Source organism: Triticum urartu, chromosome 3, assembly GCF_003073215.2.
Source record: "Triticum urartu cultivar G1812 chromosome 3, Tu2.1, whole genome shotgun sequence".
In the NCBI taxonomy this organism is placed as follows: Eukaryota; Viridiplantae; Streptophyta; class Magnoliopsida; order Poales; family Poaceae; genus Triticum; species Triticum urartu.
The window spans coordinates 38,132,244-38,150,888 of NC_053024.1; the positions used below are offsets into that span (position 1 = coordinate 38,132,244).

The 18,645-nt window shown below is 47.2% G+C and overlaps 1 protein-coding gene across 1 annotated transcript; it reads left to right on the plus strand.

Moving 5' to 3' along the window:
- The first annotated feature begins 2,624 nt into the window (after window positions 1-2,624).
- Window positions 2,625-6,730, plus strand: LOC125542624 (putative disease resistance protein RGA3). The gene is made up of 3 exons (XM_048705721.1): window positions 2,625-3,009; window positions 3,118-3,234; window positions 3,777-6,730. The coding sequence occupies exon 3, from the start codon at window positions 3,854-3,856 to the stop codon at window positions 6,605-6,607; it is 2,754 nt and encodes a 917-aa protein (XP_048561678.1). The 5' UTR covers window positions 2,625-3,009; window positions 3,118-3,234; window positions 3,777-3,853; the 3' UTR covers window positions 6,608-6,730.
- Window positions 6,731-18,645: the final 11,915 nt, after the last annotated feature.

Here is an 18,645-nt window from a genome sequence, read left to right on the forward strand (position 1 = left end):
GGTTACTGATGGCTGCAGCAGCAGATGCAGTTCGCCATCACCCCACTCACCCACAGTGCGCCAACACATGGGCACCTCCCATGTTTTAACAAGTGCATATTACAACAACTTTACACAGCTAACACTCTATTTATACTAACTAAATACTCCCTCCGTCCCAAAATAAGGTTTGCTTTTAGTTCAAACTAAAATCACGACACTTATTTTAAAACGGATGGAGTAAATGGCTTGGCCCACTCATAGATGGCAATGCATCACGGAGGGAGGATTTTTCTAGTGCCTTGATGAGGTGGACACATTAGGTACAACAATGTACTATAAACTCCCATTGGAAGGAGAGGCGAGCGTCCAGCGCCACCTCGCGAAAGGAGAGGCGGCCCTCGCGAAAGAAGATCTAGCGCCGCTGCCGCCGTCGCCCAGCGCCACCGTGATCTCTCCTCCCACGCCCACCTCACCCCACCTCCCCCTTGCGTCGCTCCTGGAAGCGACCGAGGGGCGAATCCTAGCCATCGGGACTTCGGTCATCTTCAGGCGTCTCCTCCCCTTGTCGCCGCCTGGCAAAGCCCGGTCGGTGTAGGCGGTGGCGGGGCTCACTCCTCTCCACGCTCGAGCCGCGCGGGGCGGGACGGCGGTTGGATGATGACGTGGCACCTGGATGGGTTTGAACGCCCGTTCGGATTGCGGAGGGTTGGGGTCTGCATCTGCCAACCAAAGCTGCAGTTGTCCGCCAAATGTACTCTGTATCCGTGTTAACAAGTTAAGGCATTTCTAACCAATCCCCTGTTCGGTCATAAGGGAGAATAAATTAGGTTTTCCTCCTTACGCCGCACCCTAGCTGAAGTCCTAAAACCTATAAGGGAGAATAAATTTTACTCCGGCCCCTATCCAACCCCAAAATATACTCCGTCTGGAGGTGGCCGTGGATAAATTTTCTTCACGCAAAGGTGGCTGGCCGGCGAACACGTGAAGCTCCCTTGTCGACGGCGGCGACCTCGGGCAGTTGGGCTCGGGCTTCGCCGGTGACATCGCGCAGTGCAGCCGGACGTGTGAAGCTGGTCTGCAACCCTGGACGCCAGCGGACCACTGCATCGCCGCCTTGTCCGTCCTGGAAAACAGTGGCTGATGAGGCGGCTGGAGGTGGAGCCGGCTGCGGTGGGAGGCCGAGCAGGCGAAGTGCGCAGTGTGCCTAGACGAGTTCGCGTGGGCGGCGTCCTGACACACCTGCCATGTGGCCACCGCTTCCACTGGGGCTGCCCGCTGCCCTGGCTGAGGGAGCCGCCTCGCACTCCTGCCCATTCTGCGGCGCCGTGGTCGACGCCAACGCGCACGTCGCCTCCTAGCGATGCCCCATCGGTTCGACGCGCACGCGCGCCGCGCCCCGGCGTCGCCCGGTCCCGTGACCGGGCGGCCCGCCGCCTGGACATGATGCATGCCCTGGCACGGCGAAGAACCACTTGTAGGATGCACCACCGGATCGATGGCAGAAACTTGGGAGTGCGTAGGGAGAGAAGACAGCCGTGAAAGAAGTCCTCGCCGAGTTGCATGGTTTTGGGTGCATCTGTGCATGGTCCAGTTCTGCCATTTCAGTTTTCCTGGCGAGTGGTTGCTGATGAGGTTGTTTTTTATGGCATGCCGCGAATTTTACATTGCCGGCGAGAGCTACATGGCCGCCTTGTCCGTCCTGCCGTCGCTGGAGTGCGCGTGCCAAGTGTTCGATGAAATGCATAAAGCCAATTATAAGTTTTACTCCGCTAAATTTAGAGGATCGGCTGGGTCCAAACAAAACTTAGTGATGTAAAAATACTCCACTAAGGGTTTACTCCGCGGGATCCTCCTATATTTTTAGGAGATAGGTTAAAAATGCCCTTAGAAGTTAGAACATGACCAACAGAGTAAAATATGTACACATCCATGTTTTCGTCATTTCTCATTTGGCACCGACCCTCTACTCTTCTCGAGATTTAGGCTGCAATCTAAAATTTGTGTTGGTGCAAAGCTGTACGTGTTCTATTGTAGTATGTCTGTAACCCTTGATATAAGTCATGCTCATTCAACTGACATATAATCATTTGGTATTGCAGTCTGTTGGTGTCTGTGGACATATGCACGAAGATTGGCGCCGTCAGCTTTGTGTTTGGCATCGTGGTTGGCTGCGCCGGTGAGCTGCCAAGCTGCTCAAGAGAATTATAAGGATGATAACTAGCAAAGTTAGTGCAATTAATCTCAAAATTTTGTTGGCAAGTGTGCTCTAGTTACCTCTGTAGTAACCCCAAGTTGAACCTCCTTGACTGCTTGGATTAACTGTGATGGATACAACATAGTCGTTTGTAAGCTGTATCGCAAATCTCTTTTAGGGGATCTTTATTACTGGCAATTGTGGCATGTGCAGACTCTGCGGTACATGTATGGAGCCGTTGTGTTGAGACTGGCTTGTAATGATGGGCTAATGTTGTTTGGTTAAACATCCTGACGCATGAATTAATAATGAAATTAAGCAGCTACTTTTGTTGGGGTGTCCAATTAAGTCCAACTGAGTGCTTTGCTGTTGCTTGGCTTTCCAGTATATATATGCTGCTACAGGCTCAGGTAAGGCATCAGGCTCACTCATCAAGAAAGAAAAGGTGAGCCACCTTGAGTGCTTTTGCTTTTGCCTTTTGCTGCAATGGTGGGTGGGAAGGAAAGAATAATTAGTGGGTTCCATGTCCAAGTAAACAAATTAAGATTAATAGCCTTCTTCATCTCTTTCTCTTCCAGCCAGCACCAAAGCCTGCCTTAATTATGCGACTAATTCTTGCTTCAGACCAAAGAAATTCCCCCCTGAGTTCGCCTCCTCCAGTGTGCTTTTCACTAATTTCCTGAAGATATTGTTCACTCTGTTCTTCCTCTTCTCCACACTCAGAGGAAAAGTTTCTCTTGATCCGCTCATGTTCATCGTTCCTTCCCCGTTGGTCCACTGGTCACCATTGATTGAAGTGATCCTGCGGACTTACTGGCCCGTGCCATGTTGAGGTATATATTTGATCTCAGTGTCCTGAACTTCTTGATCTGTAACACGGTGGGAGGTACTCCTTCTGTTCACTAGTTGGCCCATAATCTTGTATTATCTATATACTACAGGTGTAGCAGCAGCATGGTTTTCTGGTGGTGATTGACTTCTATGACATCGACTGATCATCATAGCAAACTGCTTCAAGATTTATGATGATCACTATTTATTGAAGAGTGGTTTGTAAGGTAAAGACTTGCAATCGACTTCACTTTCATTACTCCAATTGAATAAACTAGTTATCAAGATTTCCAGGCTAGCACTGGAGCTATATATTCATCAAAGAAGATGAATCAGAAAAACAAAAAAGCTGCTGGATGATTAATCTAGGTGTTGTAACAGATAGAATATACTCCATCCGGTCCTTTTTACTCCGCATATACTTGATGCAACATTTTCTTTGGTTCCGATTGATATGTAGACTGCAGACTGCTATGCAGCTGCCATTCGATGGTGCCCTTATCTGGGCAAGACAAACCAATAAATATTTTTTGCATGGAAAACTGAAACACATGTAAATTTGCAAGCACAAAGATTAAACTAAAAGACTCAGTGGCAGCTCTGGAACTTAGTCCTCGATACATGGCACTACTCAAGGTGCTGAATCTGTATGTATGTTGCATACATAGCTTTTGTCATGCAAAACAAAAATATATTCTAATATAAATAGTAACTAAGTAGCTTCTAGTGTATAGAGCCTTGTCTAATTTTTGAAAGCATTCATTTTCAGCTTCCAATTTCTGCTATTCTCAGAACAAGTCACTGTGGTGGTTTTGGTGGATCTCCCTTGGCGAGTTTGTCTGATCAATGGCAGCCATACTTGAATCTTTGCTTGGATCATGTGCCAGTAAGTTGCAAAATATCATTACAGATGAGGCCATACTAATCCTTGGGGTGGAAGACGATCTCAGAGAAGTCCTGCGACGAGTAGAACTAATACAATGTTGCATATATGATGCGGAGAAAAGGAGGACAAAAGAGCTAGCAGTAAACAATTGGCTCGGCCAACTGAGAGATATTATATATGATGTTGATGAAATCCTGGACGTGGCTAGGTGTAAAGGAAGCAAGCTACTGCCTGATGATCCTTCATCATCATCAAGCAAATCGGCTGCATGTAAAGGCCTCTCAGTTTCCTCTTGCTTTTGTAACATTGGATCACGTCGTGATGTTGCTGTTCAGATTAGAAGCCTCAACAAAAAGATTGAGAACATTGCAAATGACAAGATATTCTTCACATTCAACAATAGCACACAGCCTCCTGGAAATGGTCCAACATCCAGACTGATAAGAAGTTCCAACCTTGTTGAGCCCAACCTTGTGGGAAAGGAGATCATACATTCCAGCAGGAAGTTGGTGGACTTGGTGCTTGCACACAAGGAATACAAGTCTTATAAGCTCGGTATTGTTGGAACGGGTGGAGTTGGAAAGACAACACTAGCTCAGAAAATATACAATGACCAAAAAATAAAAGGAAGCTTCAATCTACAAGCATGGATTTGTGTTTCGCGAGACTACAATGAAGTAACTCTTCTGAAAGAGGTTCTCCGGAATATTGGTGTGCATCATGAGCAAGGTGAAACCATAGCAGAGCTCCGAAGGAAGCTTGCAGAAACAATTGAAGGGAAGAGTTTCTTTCTGGTTCTAGATGATGTCTGGCATTCCAATGTATGGATGTATCTATTAAGGCCTGTATTACATGAAACAACATCCAGAGTAATATTGCTAACCACACGAGATGATCAAATTACAAGGAGAATAGGTGTAGAGCATACCCATCGAGTTGATCTCATGTCAATAGAGGTGGGATGGGAGCTACTTTGGAAGAGCATGAACATTGAGGAAGAGAAAGAAGTGCAGAATTTAAGAAACATAGGGATTGAGATTGTTCGTAAATGTGGTCACCTCCCTCTTGCAATAAAGGTTACCGCTAGTGCTTTGGCAAGCAGAGATCTAACAGAGAATGATTGGAAAAGGTTTTTGGGGAAATATGCTGGCTCCCGGAGCATCCTCTCTGATGAAATAGAAGGAGCTCTGTATCTAAGCTATGATGAGTTGTCGCATCGTCTGAAACAGTGTTTCCTTTATTGTGCTTTGTATGGTGAAGATTCTATCATTCGGCGTGATCAAGTTACCTGGTTATGGATTGCTGAAGGCTTCACCGAGGAGCAGCAAGGCCAACTACTAGAAGACATAGCAGAAGAGTACTACTACGAGCTAATCCATCGGAATCTCCTCCAGCCATGTAATGAATTGTTTGGCCAGGTTGAATGCAGAATGCATGACCTCTTGAGACAACTTGCTTTAAATATATCAAAAGAAGAATGCTTTATTGGGGATGTTGAAACATTAAGGGGTAGAAATATGTTGACACTGCGACGTATTACTGCTGTCACCAAGAAGGATAAACTAGTGCTACCTAGGATGGATAAGTTTGAAGTTACGGTGAGGACTTTCCGAACTGTGAATGGTCCACGGAGAATTGATGATACATTTTTCAAGAGATTTCTGCTTCTTCGTGTTTTGGTACTGAATTACTCACTTGTACAAAGCATTCCAGACCATATAGGAAAACGGATACATCTACGCCTACTTAATCTAGATTATACTGGCATATCTTGTCTTCCGGAATCCATTGGCTTGCTACAAAACCTTCAAGTACTGAGCTTGACAGGGTGTGTTGATCTGCGAAGTCTTCCTTCAGCATTGACCCTGTTGTGCAATTTAAGATGTCTTTATCTTCTTGACACACACATATATCAGGTTCCAAGAGGGATAGGAAAACTGAAGTGCCTCACCGAATTACGAGGATTTTGTGTTGCTGATGAAAGTGAAAATGCTAATGTACAGGATGGATGGAAGTTGGAAGAGTTGTCTTCTATGTTGCAGATAAGGCGTCTTATTCTGGTTAAATTGGAAAGAGCGGCTCATGGTAGTACAAATACATTGTTGATGAACAAAGCACATCTAAAAGAACTAGTACTATCGTGGAGTCCATGTGGATTGGGATCATATTCAGAAGAAGTTGTTAGCAATTCTGAGAAGGTCTTTGAGCTGCTAATACCTCCATGCAACCTGGAAGCCCTATTTATTTCACGATTCTTTGGTCGGCGGTATCCCACTTGGTTTGAAACCACCTGTTTGTATTCAGTGATTCACTTGTCCATAGTACATTTACACTCATGTGTGGATCTTCCACCGATTGGGCAGCTACCCAACTTGAAATTTTTGAGAATTGACGGAGCAGATGCAGTCACCAAGGTCGGACCTAAATTTGTTGGCTGCGGGAAGGGTGCTCCCATATGCAATGAGTTTGTTGCTTTCCCTAAACTTGAATGGCTATTTCTCTTAAATATGTGCAACTGGGAGAAGTGGCCTTTTCTTGAGCAAGAAGTTTCTGGTGTTGAACAGGGGGAGGATGGAGCTGCTGACATTTGTAAAGCATCCCAGGCCCAGTTCTTTTCACACAGGATTCTGCAGAATCAAGATTTTGGAAAATTCTCCCAGAATCTGCTTCTCCCAGAATCTGTTGCCGAGTTCTTTTCTGGGATTGTAGGTTGAGATTCTGGAAAGAGTTGTGTGTTGAAATGTCTGTAGTACCCTTAGACAGAAAATGTTTGATGAATTTATTAACACCTTGTTGTTTCTAACAGTATCTAGTCGAATATGAGTACGAAAGTGATTTCCGAATGTCATAAAAAGTGCTAAATATTACATTTAGAATGGATTTAAAGATTTGTTCATTACAAAAGTGGATGAACTAAAAAAGGATAATCTCAAGGTACGAGACTAGCAACAATCGCCTCGCGTACTGCGTTCATGGATCCATCATCTTCTGGTGGTAGAGCATTGGCACCTGTAAACGGCAATGGAGGTTGCACATATGCATCATTGTCGAACTTGTCAAAATGCTCGTCACGTAACTTACTATCACGAATCCAATTGTGGAGACACATGCATGCAGTGACAATCATCTTTTCGGTCTTCGGTTTGTACCGAGGTATGCCTCCATCTCCAAGAATTCGCCATTTCATCTTGAGAACACCAAATGTTCTTTCGATGACATTTCGCAAAGAAGAATGTTGATGGTTGAATGTCTCATATCTCCCAACTGGTGGGTGTTGTTGGAAATCTGGTACATGGTATCGTTGCCCTTTGTATGGAGATAGATATCCAACCCTGTTTGGATATCCGGGGTCGACAAGATAATATTTATCTACAAGACAACATCAACAAAAGAAATTAGAAATTTACAACATACCATCCTGTATATAACAATATGGATACATGCGAGATGTTACCTGTGGGGGGTTGTGGAAAGTGATCATAATGAACTATGGCATCGCTCCATACACGTGTGTCATGAACAGATCCGGGCCATCCGAGAACAACAAACGTGAACCTCATATCAAAATCACATACTGCCATAACATTTTCACTTGTGTAACCTTTCCTATTCCTGTGTTGGGGCTCCAACTCCTTTGGCACAATCACCTTAATGTGTGTTCCATTAATGGCTCCAATAGCATGTTGAAAATGAGGCCAAAACTTTGTTTTTCTAAGTACTGGGTGTGGTTCAGAGAAAGTTGGATCAATTGGTCTTATGTAATCACCGGCCATGCGGTCTACACACTCCAAAACCTCGTGGAATTTTTTATTAATGACAGAACGACTATGTGCAAACCGATCTGCGACATTATCAGTTGTCTGACATGTACCCACAGTCCATAAAAATTGTGCCAATGCTTCTTTGGATGAAATGTTGGAAGAAGCCCATACTTCTGAACTAACAGATCATGCAATGTGCGAAACACTGACCTCCTCATTCTGAACATAGCATAGAAAGATTTTGCATCTTTCTCCGTCTCTTCTACCCATTGGAGGCCTGTAACAAGATGTAACTTTCTCGGTGCGTATGGCAGTGTCACACTTGATGACGCCACATCCAGAGCAAATGCAAGCATGGCCGCCTCAAATTCCTTTTCTTCTTGTTTCTTTCTGGATTTATCCATCTGCCACAACAACATGCACATAGTGCAATATTAGATACAACACAGTTCAGATAACAGTACATCTCCAAAGCAAATAGCTTAGTTCACAAAAGTACACCTCCAAAGCAAGTAGCTTAGCTCACAACATTACAAGTAAATAGTCTGGTAGAAAGCAATTAAAACATAGATGTTCTACTTATTATTGAGCTCCCACATCATCTTTATCCATCCAAGCCTTGCAACAGATTCATGAGCCGTGAAAGTGGAGAAAACATCACGATATTTCTTTTCCATGAAAAGAAATGTAGCATAGAAATGCTCATCACTTCCTGGTTTTGCACCATCCGCTTCCACCATGGCCATCATTTGTTTAATCTCTTCTCTTGTTGGATCCACACTCTCCTCTACATCTCTCTTCTCTGCATCCATCCTCTCCCTTGCCCTTTCCTCTTCATCCCTCTTCTCCCTTGCCCTCTCCTCTGCATCCCTCTTCTCCCTTGCAATCTCCTCTGCATCCCTCTTGTCTCTTGCACCAAAGATGTCCACCATGCGTACAAAAGCCTCATTTTTAGCATTCTCATTTGCCACTTGTCATTCATCTTTGGACTTGGCGAATAAGGACACGCCATCTTCTTCCCACCCTTGGCTCGATTTTGAACAGGGGTAACTTGGCCTTCATGACTATCACACCCTGAGTCATCGTCCAAACTGATTCGAGAGGGATCACCTTGATACGAGGGAGTTGGCACCCTCGCATGCTCATTTGTGACACAAGTAGTATCGAAAACCTCTGACATTTTTTCCTCCTCCGCTAGTGGAGCATAGCGAAACTTGGCAGCTTCTGGATGTGCCTGTAATCATATAGCACCACAGGTTAATATCAAAACTGAAGCAACATGACTCGTTATTTAAAGAAATTACATGACAACAACAATACCTTTATCTCCAATTCCCACCACTCATTTGTAGCTGCAATAGTGTGTGTATGCTCATCTCTTCCTAAGCCAGATGCTTGCTGGATCAATGTCTTCCATGTGTTGTACTCGCTTCTACATACACCCCACCTATTTTTGATTTGCCGGGTCGAATAGTTTCTTCCAGAGCATTCGTTGAACTTTTTATGCAAATTAGCTTGTCCTATGTCAGACAAATAACCACCGTTGCGGTTATTTGCTCGAACCTCCTCTACGCATGCATTCATAAAAATTGTATGATCAGCACTGTCCCAATTTTCTTTGGGTTCTTTGACTTTCTCCATCTACCATTACCATTCACCATTATCACATTAGCATTGAACAGAATTGACATAAGCATTATCACATTGGCATTCTACCATAAAAATCAATGTAACAACATCTGCATATAGTAGCAAATAGCACCAATAACATCAATACCACAGTAGCATTGACAGTAGCACACATACAAAAAAATCAAGCATCAATCCATCCATCCATTTATCTATCAGCAAGCAAAAAAATTCAAGCATCAATCCATCCATCCATCAGCAATTGTTCAAGACTGCTGCTGTTGACAGCAATTGTTCTGAATCTTTGTTGCTTTTACCAGTTACAACATTTGGCTCAATCCATCCATCCATCAGCAATCAATCCATCCATCTATCTAACAGATTCAAGCATCAATCCATCTACCTATGCAACATAAATCAGTCTATCTATCCAATTTCGCATAAGATAAATGAAGAACAGAGAGATAGGAAACAAGATGGCTCACCGTTGGTGTGGCCCGCTCCTCGCGTGGGCTGCTCGTGGATGTCGAGGTGCAGCGCCGGTGGCCGTCCAGTTGCAGCTGAAGCCCGTCGGGGTCGCCGTGGAGGTGCAGCGCCGGTGGTTGCGGGCGGAGACAAGGCAGAGGGGTGGATGAGCGGCGAAGGAAGAGGGGAGGCGGAGGGAGTTATGGTCGGCGGCGGCGGGACCGGGCCGGCGGCGGCAAGGGCCTGGGCGGCGGGGTGGATCCTGCGGCGGAACCCTAGCCCTTGCTGCGGCTGGGGAATCTTTCCCTGATGCGAACAGGCAGGGGTCGAGCGAAGGCGCTCGCTCGTTTTCTCGGGCCAGTGCGTGGATGGTCCGGTGGCATTCCGGGTGTAAATTCTCCATGGGATAGGGGTACACTTCCATTTTGAAACGTTTTCTTTGGTGGGACTTGCCAAAATCCTGAGATTCTGGGAGAATCATGCTTTTTGGTAGCTTTTGGATTGCACTAGGATTCTAGAGAATCCTCTCCAGATTTTGGAAGTGAATTCGAGTTCTTTTGGCTCTAGATTTTCCAGACTGAAATTCTCCACAATCTACTCAAAAGAACTGGGCCCCAATCTGCACGGTTGCAACTATTACCCTGTTTGGAGAGCTTGCACGTAGTAGGTTGCCCTAAGCTGAGGGCTTTCCCGCGACAACTTGGAGAGGATACCACAAGCTTGAAGGAGCTCAAATTATTTGGACTAAACTGTGCGATTGCGGTAAACGTCTTGCCGATCCAGGCTGACGTGCTGCGTGTTAAATATAGGGGTTGCGAGCCCAATACGCGTACAGGTTGTTGGAGAGATTACTACTTGGGAAAGAAGAATACAAGAGATAAAACAAGATAAAGACTACATGAATATCCCGTATAACTCCTCCTCCTTCGGTGGTGATCCTCCTTGCTGTACACGCCATCATGTCACGCATATTGTATTTAACACCCTCCCTTAATCACAACTTCATCAAGTTGAGATTATACTTGAAGACTTCAAAACTTTTTGTAGGAAGAGCTTTGGTGAAACCATCCGCAACTTGGTCTTGGGAGTGAATAAACCGAATGTCTAGGAGTTTGTTTGCAACTCTCTCACGGACAAAGTGAAAATCTATCTCAATATGTTTAGTTCTAGCATGGAAAACTGGATTTGCTGATAAATAAGTAGAACCTAGATTATCACACCATAGACATGGAGTTTTGGTGTTTTTCATACCTAGTTATTTCAAAATTGACTGCACCCATATGATCTCTGCGGTTGCATTGGCCAATGCTTTATATTCTGCTTCTGTGCTAGATCTAGAAACTGTGGCTTGCTTCCTTGCACTCCAAGATATCAAATTAGGTCCAAAGAATACTACAAACCCACCAGTTGAGCGTCTGTCATTTAAGCACCCTGCCCAATCTGAGTCAGAGAAAGCACTGATAAGTGTGGAGGATGACTTGCTAAAGTTCAGACCAATGCTCAATGTATTTTTCACATATCTCACTATGTGTTTTGCAGCAGTCAAGTGAACTGTGGTAGGTGCATGAAGGAATTGACATACTTTGTTAACAGCAAATGAGATATCTGGCCGTGTCAATGTCAAGTACTGAAGAGCACCTACCAAGCTTCTGTACTTTATACTATTTTCTGAGCCCAGAAGTTCCCCTTCAGCAAGAGATAATTTTTCTGTGCTAGATAAAGGAGTGGGTGTAGGCTTACAACTTTGTAGACCAGCCTTTTTCACTAAGTCTGTTGCATACTTTTCTTGAGAGAGATGAAGGCCATCCTTGTGCTGCTTAACCTCAATACCAAGAAAGTAATGTAGATCTCCTAGATCTTTGAGAGCAAATTCTGCACTTAAATCCTTCAACAGTGCTGCTATTGCTTCATCAGATGAGCTTGTCACAATTATATCATCAACATAGATGAGAACAAATATGGATATTTTTGACTTGTTATAAATGAATAACGAAGTGTCAGACTTTGAAGGAATAAAACCAAGTGCTTGCATCTTTTTACTGAGGCGAGAATACCACGCTCTTGGAGCCTGTTTCAGTCCATACAAAGCCTTGTCAAGTTTGCACACATGAAGTGGTACCTGTGCATTTACAAACCCAGGAGGTTGTTTCATGTAAACCTCTTCTTCCAGAACACCATGGAGGAACGCGTTCTGAACGTCTAGCTTTCGTAAACTCCATCCCCTAGACACAGCAATGAACATGACAAGGTGTATGGTAGCTGCTTTAACAACTGGACTAAACGTGTCCTCATAGTCAATACCATACCTTTGTTTAAAACCCTTTGCAACGAGTCTGGCTTTGTAACGGTCAATAGTTCCATCAGCTTTCCTTTTTATCCTAAAGACCCACTTACAGTCAATAAGATTTTTACCTTGTCTTGGAGGAACCAAGTGCCATGTTTTATTTTTCTTTAGTGCCACAATTTCATCATGCATTGCCTTTCTCCAATGTGCATCACCAAGGGCCTCTTCAAGAGTATTGGGTTCTCCTGGTTCACCTGTTGAACATATCATACCATACTTTGCAATATGTTTATAATTAATGGGTTTAATTAAACCTTGTTGTAGCCGTGTGCGACGTGGAGTAGTAGCAGGAGGCACTGCAGAGAACCCCGGCGCAGAAGATCCCACACCTGGATCAGGCTGATCCTCTACCGATCCCGAGGAGGATCCGAACGCAGCTCCAGAACCGGCGTTGTCGATAGTAGCAGCCGGGTCTGGATCTTCTGTGGTCGCCAGCTGTGATGCACGCGATGAATCAGCCACAGAAAATCTAGGCCGAGCGGCGTCATCATCTCCTCGTGATTGCCTGGGCCCCGCTTCGACAGAATTTGTCCCCGCACTCGTCAGGCGAGTCACAGCCCGCCGCTTGTAAACAAGCTGTTGGGCCTGAGGCCGCGCGCGGTCCAGACCAGTGCTGGCCCGCCATCTGTCCGGCGGCGATTGGCGCGTGCGAGGAGAGTCCCCACGGCCTGCGGGTGGCTCGGTGCGCCCACCTGCGGCTGTCGCGTCGGCACGCGCTCCTGCGCCTGTCGGATCTAGTGCAGCAGATCCGCGGCAGGGCTCCAATCCCGAGGCAGATTCGCTGCGCAACGGCAGCACCTGCCCAGATCCCGAGGGGGATTTGTTGCTCAGCTCAGGGCACATGAAATATGGAGCTGCTGCACTGTTTTCTCCACCATTTTCTGTGATTTTTTCACCGCTGTTTTCTGCATCATCACAAGGCTCATAAAGGCTATTAGTAGGGTTAGTCAACATATGATCATCACAATTAGTAATGCCCCCTTGATCATAGCTAGAGAGATGGGATGGCAAAAGTAAGATTTCCTTGCGTAGGATAGCACCGGCATTGGGATGTAGGTCCGCAAAGGGAAACTTGGTCTCATCAAACACGACATCCCGTGAGATATAGACCCGTCCAGTGGAGATGTCAAGACACTTGACACCTTTGTGCTGAGCACTATAGCCAAGAAAAGCACATTGCTTTGATCTAAACACGAGTTTGCGATTATTGTATGGACGGAGATTTGGCCAACAAGCACAGCCAAAAACACGGAGAGATGTGTAGTCTGGTTTGACATGGAGAAGGCGTTCCATAGGTGTTTCATTATTGATGACACGACTAGGTAGCATGTTGATGATGTGGACAGCTGTAAGAAACGCCTCGTCCCAGAATTTGAGGGGCATAGAAGCTCCTGCTAGAAGGGCCAAACCGACCTCAACTATATGCCTATGCTTGCGTTCGGCCGACCCGTTTTGTTGGTGAGCGTGTGGGCATGATACATGGTGAGATATGCCTATGTTTTGGAAGAAGGAATTGAGTTTCTCGTATTCCCCTCCCCAATCGGATTGGACAGCTATAGTTTTGCTGTCAAACTTCCTTTCAACGAGTGCTTGGAAGTTCTGAAAAACTTGAAACACGTCGGACCTTTTCTTAAGGAGATAGATCCAGGAGAACTTGCTATAGTCATCAATAAAGCTGACATAGTAAGTATGTCTGCCAACAGAGGAGGGAGCAGGGCCCCACACATCAGAAAAGATCAATTGCAAAGGTTTAGTGGAGACACTAGTAGATATAGGATATGGTAACTGATGACTTTTAGCACACTGGCATGAATCACAAATAGTTTCAATATTTCGCTCACCAACAAACGGGAGCTTATTTTTCCTAAGTAGCTTTTCAACTAAAGAAAAAGAGGCATGTCCTAAACGATCGTGCCATCGTGTGGACGAAAGCTTGACAGCACCACAAGCTTGTTTATTGAATCTTCTAAACTCCGGAATCAACGGGTAGAGCCCTCGAACACATCTACCTCGATAAAGCACTTTCTTCGTTGCCTGATCCTTAATCAAAAAGAAATAAGGATGAAACTTGAGAAAAACATGATTGTCAATAGCAATTCTATGAACAGATAGAAGATTTTTGTGGGCACTAGGAACATGCAAGATTATTTTGAGATGTATTTTGCGTTTGGGGGTATTAAAAATTGAATGACCAATGTGACGTATGCCCATACCTTCACCACTGGCCGTGTGGATTTGATATTTTCCATGATACTTCTCCTTCATGGTGACCTTCTCAAGCTCGTTGGTGATGTGGTTGGTGGCTCCGCTATCGACATACCAATTTGTGTCGACCCCATAGGAACCATCAGCAGCGGCATCAACTTTTTCTTCGTCTTGTGAGGAATCACCATCATCATCTTCGTAACGGTACCAACAGTCCCTCGCCGTGTGGCCGGGTTTGCCACAAATTTGGCAGCGAGGCAGGTCCGGACGCAATCTGTTGGAGCCGCCACCACGGCGCCCTTTTGAGCTGCTAGAACGTCCGCCGCCGTGAGTGTTGTTGGAGTAGCCGCCGCCACCGGACCTCCCCTTGCCACGAGAGAAGGAACGAGAGCGAGAGCCGCCACCGCGGCCTCTGGAGACAGAGTTAGCCGAGGACTTGAAGCCGCCGCCGGAGCCGTGAAACTACGCCATGCGCTGATCAAATTGCTAAGCATAGTGAAAAGCTCATCAAGGGTTACCGGAGTGACGCGGGCGTCCAAGGCGGAGACGAGGGGCTGATAGTCTTGGTCCAGCCCGTGGATGATGTAAGATATGAGCTCGTCGTCTTGGATTGGTTTTCCCGCGGCGGCGAGCTCATCAGCAAGCCCCCTCATGGCGGCGAAGAAGGAGGACACCAATTGGTTGCCCTTCTGCGCGTTGATCAGCGCCGTGCGAATGTTGTTGACGCGACTGAGTGACTGCGACGAGAACATGCTCGCCAGCGCCACCCAGAGTTCCCGCGCCGTGGTGATCGCGGTCACCGTGACGAGCACCTCCTTGGATAGGTGTTGGAGCAGATATCCAAGGACCTGCTGATCCTCCTTCACCCAGTGTGGATGGAGAGGATTCGGCCCCTCGGTTTCTTTCCCAGCGGCATCTTTGGTGACGTGGGTTTTGGCCGGCTCGGTCGACGTGCCGTCGACGTAGTGGTAGACTCCGGCGCCCCGCAGCTGTGGCGTGATCTGGGTCCGCCACAGGATGTAGTTGGTGCGGGAGAGTTTCTCCGTGACTCCGCCGCTGAGGTTTGGCTGGGAGGAGGAGGTGGAGGAAGACATGCTGCGCACTTTGGTGGAGATGGGTAGCTAGGGTTTTGGGAAGAAGATAGCTCTGTATACCATGTGCGATTGCGGTAAACGTCTTGCCGATCCAGGCTGACGTGCTGCGTGTTAAATAGAGGGGTTGCGAGCCCAATACGCGTACAGGTTGTTGGAGAGATTACAACTTGGGAGAGAAGAATACAAGAGATAAAACAAGATAAAGACTACATGAATATCCTGTATAACTACTCCTCCTTCGGTGGTGATCCTCCTTGCTGTACACGCCATCATATCACGCATATTGTATTTAACATAAACAACTTGAAGGCGTTGGAGGACTTCCCACACCTCACTGAGCTCCTTCGTATTGAGAAATGTGATGGCCTGGAGAGGATCTCCAACCTCCCTCAAGTGACAGGCCTGCAATTACATGGCTGTCTGAACTTAAGCCATGTAAAGGGGTTGGGCAGTTTGCAGCAGCTGGGGCTGGGCGAGGATATGCAACAAGAGATCTCTTCAAACTGGGTGCCTGGGCTTCAAGAGCAGCACCAGCGACTTCATGGTGAAGACCTGGATGTCTACACGTGGTCTACCAGTTAGATGGCAATCACTGGCATAAGGTATGAAGACTGCATATATACTTCTTTTTGAGTTGGAAGTTGGAACACTGCATATATACTGGTTGGACATTTTGTATTGTGTCTTCGATTCTCTGAACCATAATTCGTATCCTCACAACACAATTTTCTGCTTCATCATATTGGATAGATGCATAAGTTGTACATGGTGCGCCATTATGCTTACTCAGAATTTCTTAGATCTATTGTGCCTGTACATGTTTCAAAGGAGCTTTAGTAGACGTCCATGGCTGCAGATTGCATGCGTACAAGGCATCAAGTGTTACATAATACTTCTCTAAGTTGCTTATGTGTGTCCATCTCTAAACTAACATGTATTGGATGTTAGGTTGATCTCTCCGGTGTGGGCTCAACGGCCCACCGGACCCCTGATCCACGCCTTGATCGGGGGAGCCCAACCGCAATATGGTTGACGGGCCCCTGTCACGCAGCGCTACATAAAGAGGTGGGGCCGGCAGCACGCAGTACGAGGTTCACCGTGTTGCCAGGCTTCCCACCGAAACACCCGACCCGATCTAGGTCTAGCACTGACAGTGACGGGAAGCTCCGCCGCCGTCACTGCCCACACATCGCCGCCGTAACCACCTCACCTCTCTCTGCCATCGCCACCATCACCCTCTCCATGATGGCCTCCGGCTCGAGTTCATCAACCGCTGGAGAAGGTAGGTTTACATGCCCTGATCGGGGGCGCCCAACCTCAATATGGTTGACGGGCCCCTGTCACGCAACACTACATAAAGAGGTGCGGGCCGATAGCACGCAATACGAGGTTCACCGTGTTGACAGGCTTCCCACCGAAACACCCGACCCGATCTAGGTCTAGCGCTGACAGTGACGGGAAGCTCCGCCGCCGCCACTGCCCACACATCGCCGCCGTAACCACCTCACCTCTCTCTGCCATCGCCACCATCACCCTCTCCACGATGGCCTCCGGCTCGAGTTCATCAACCGCTGGAGAAGGTAGGTTTACACGCCCTGATCGGGGGCGCCCAACCGCAATATGGTTGACGGGCCCCTGTCACGCAGCGCTACATAAAGAGGTGGGGGCCGGCAGCACGCAGTACGAGGTTCACCGTGTTGCCAGGCTTCCCACCGAAACACCCGACCCGATCTAGGTCTAGCGCTAGACCGTGACGGGAAGCTCCGCCGCCGCCACTGCCCACACATCGCCGCCGTAACCACCTCACCTCTCTCTGCCATCGCCACCATCACCCTCTCCACGATGGCCTCCGGCTCGAGTTCATCAACCGCTGGAGAAGGTAGGTTTACACGCCCTGATCGGGGGCGCCCAACCGCAATATGGTTGACGGGCCCCTGTCACGCAGCGCTACATAAAGAGGTGGGGGCCGGCAGCACGCAGTACGAGGTTCACCGTGTTGCCAGGCTTCCCACCGAAACACCCGACCCGATCTAGGTCTAGCGCTAGACCGTGACGGGAAGCTCCGCCGCCGTCACTGCCCACACATCGCCGCCGTAACCACCTCACCTCTCTCTGCCATCGCCACCATCACCCTCTCCATGATGGCCTCCGGCTCGAGTTCATCAACCGCTGGAGAAGGTAGGTTTACATGCCCTGATCGGGGGCGCCCAACCGCAATATGGTTGACGGGCCCCTGTCACGCAACACTACATAAAGAGGTGCGGGCCGATAGCACGCAATACGAGGTTCACCGTGTTGACAGGCTTCCCACCGAAACACCCGACCCGATCTAGGTCTAGCGCTGACCGTGACGGGAAGCTCCGCCGCCGCCACTGCCCACACATCGCCGCCGTAACCACCTCACCTCTCTCTGCCATCGCCACCATCACCCTCTCCACGATGGCCTCCGGCTCGAGTTCATCAACCGCTGGAGAAGGTAGGTTTACCGGAAATCCTACCCTACACCGATCCAAAGGATCTAACATTGGAAACCTTAGATTCTCATAATTATGCTTTTGGCGTTGATAACATCCTATATTCGTTTCGATATGTATCTACGTGTATATGCAGTTAGAAAAGCAGCACATACTGGACATCTATGCTTGTATAAATATAGTAATAGTTGTTGAGGCCTTGATCTCTCATCGAGACTTGAGGCAAAGAATACCCATGTTTTGCATATGACATAGTGCATGACTACAAACTTGTGGCCATATATACTCATGCTGGACCGCCACATATAACTGTAACAACCTGCTCGATCGCGACATTTTCCTTGCTTCGCCCACAGAAAATTAACTGACGAACACATGTCTTGTGAATTGTTTTTTTTCTTTTGAAAGATCCAGCACTACTGGCGTTTCATTGATTTAGAAGGAAGAAGGCGGGAAACATGATGATTAAGTGATCAGGTGGGTGGCTAGAGTAGAGCCCAAGAAAAAGAAAAATAAAGCGGCCTTGCTGTGCAAGCAGCAGAGGGCCAAAAAAAGGAACCTTAGGCTATAATTTCCGGACTGTCCCGAAAGGGGCTCATGAGATGTTTTGCTCCCCCCACTCTCCATTGATCCAGAGCGCGCCGGACAGAGGCAAGAATGGATGCGGCTGAAGGGCACTTGCCTCTAAAAGTTGCCTCATTTCGCTCCTGCCAGATCTCCCAAGTGATCAGCACGATCATCGACTTAATCCCCTTCCGTGTCGCGCTCGGGGTTTTTGCG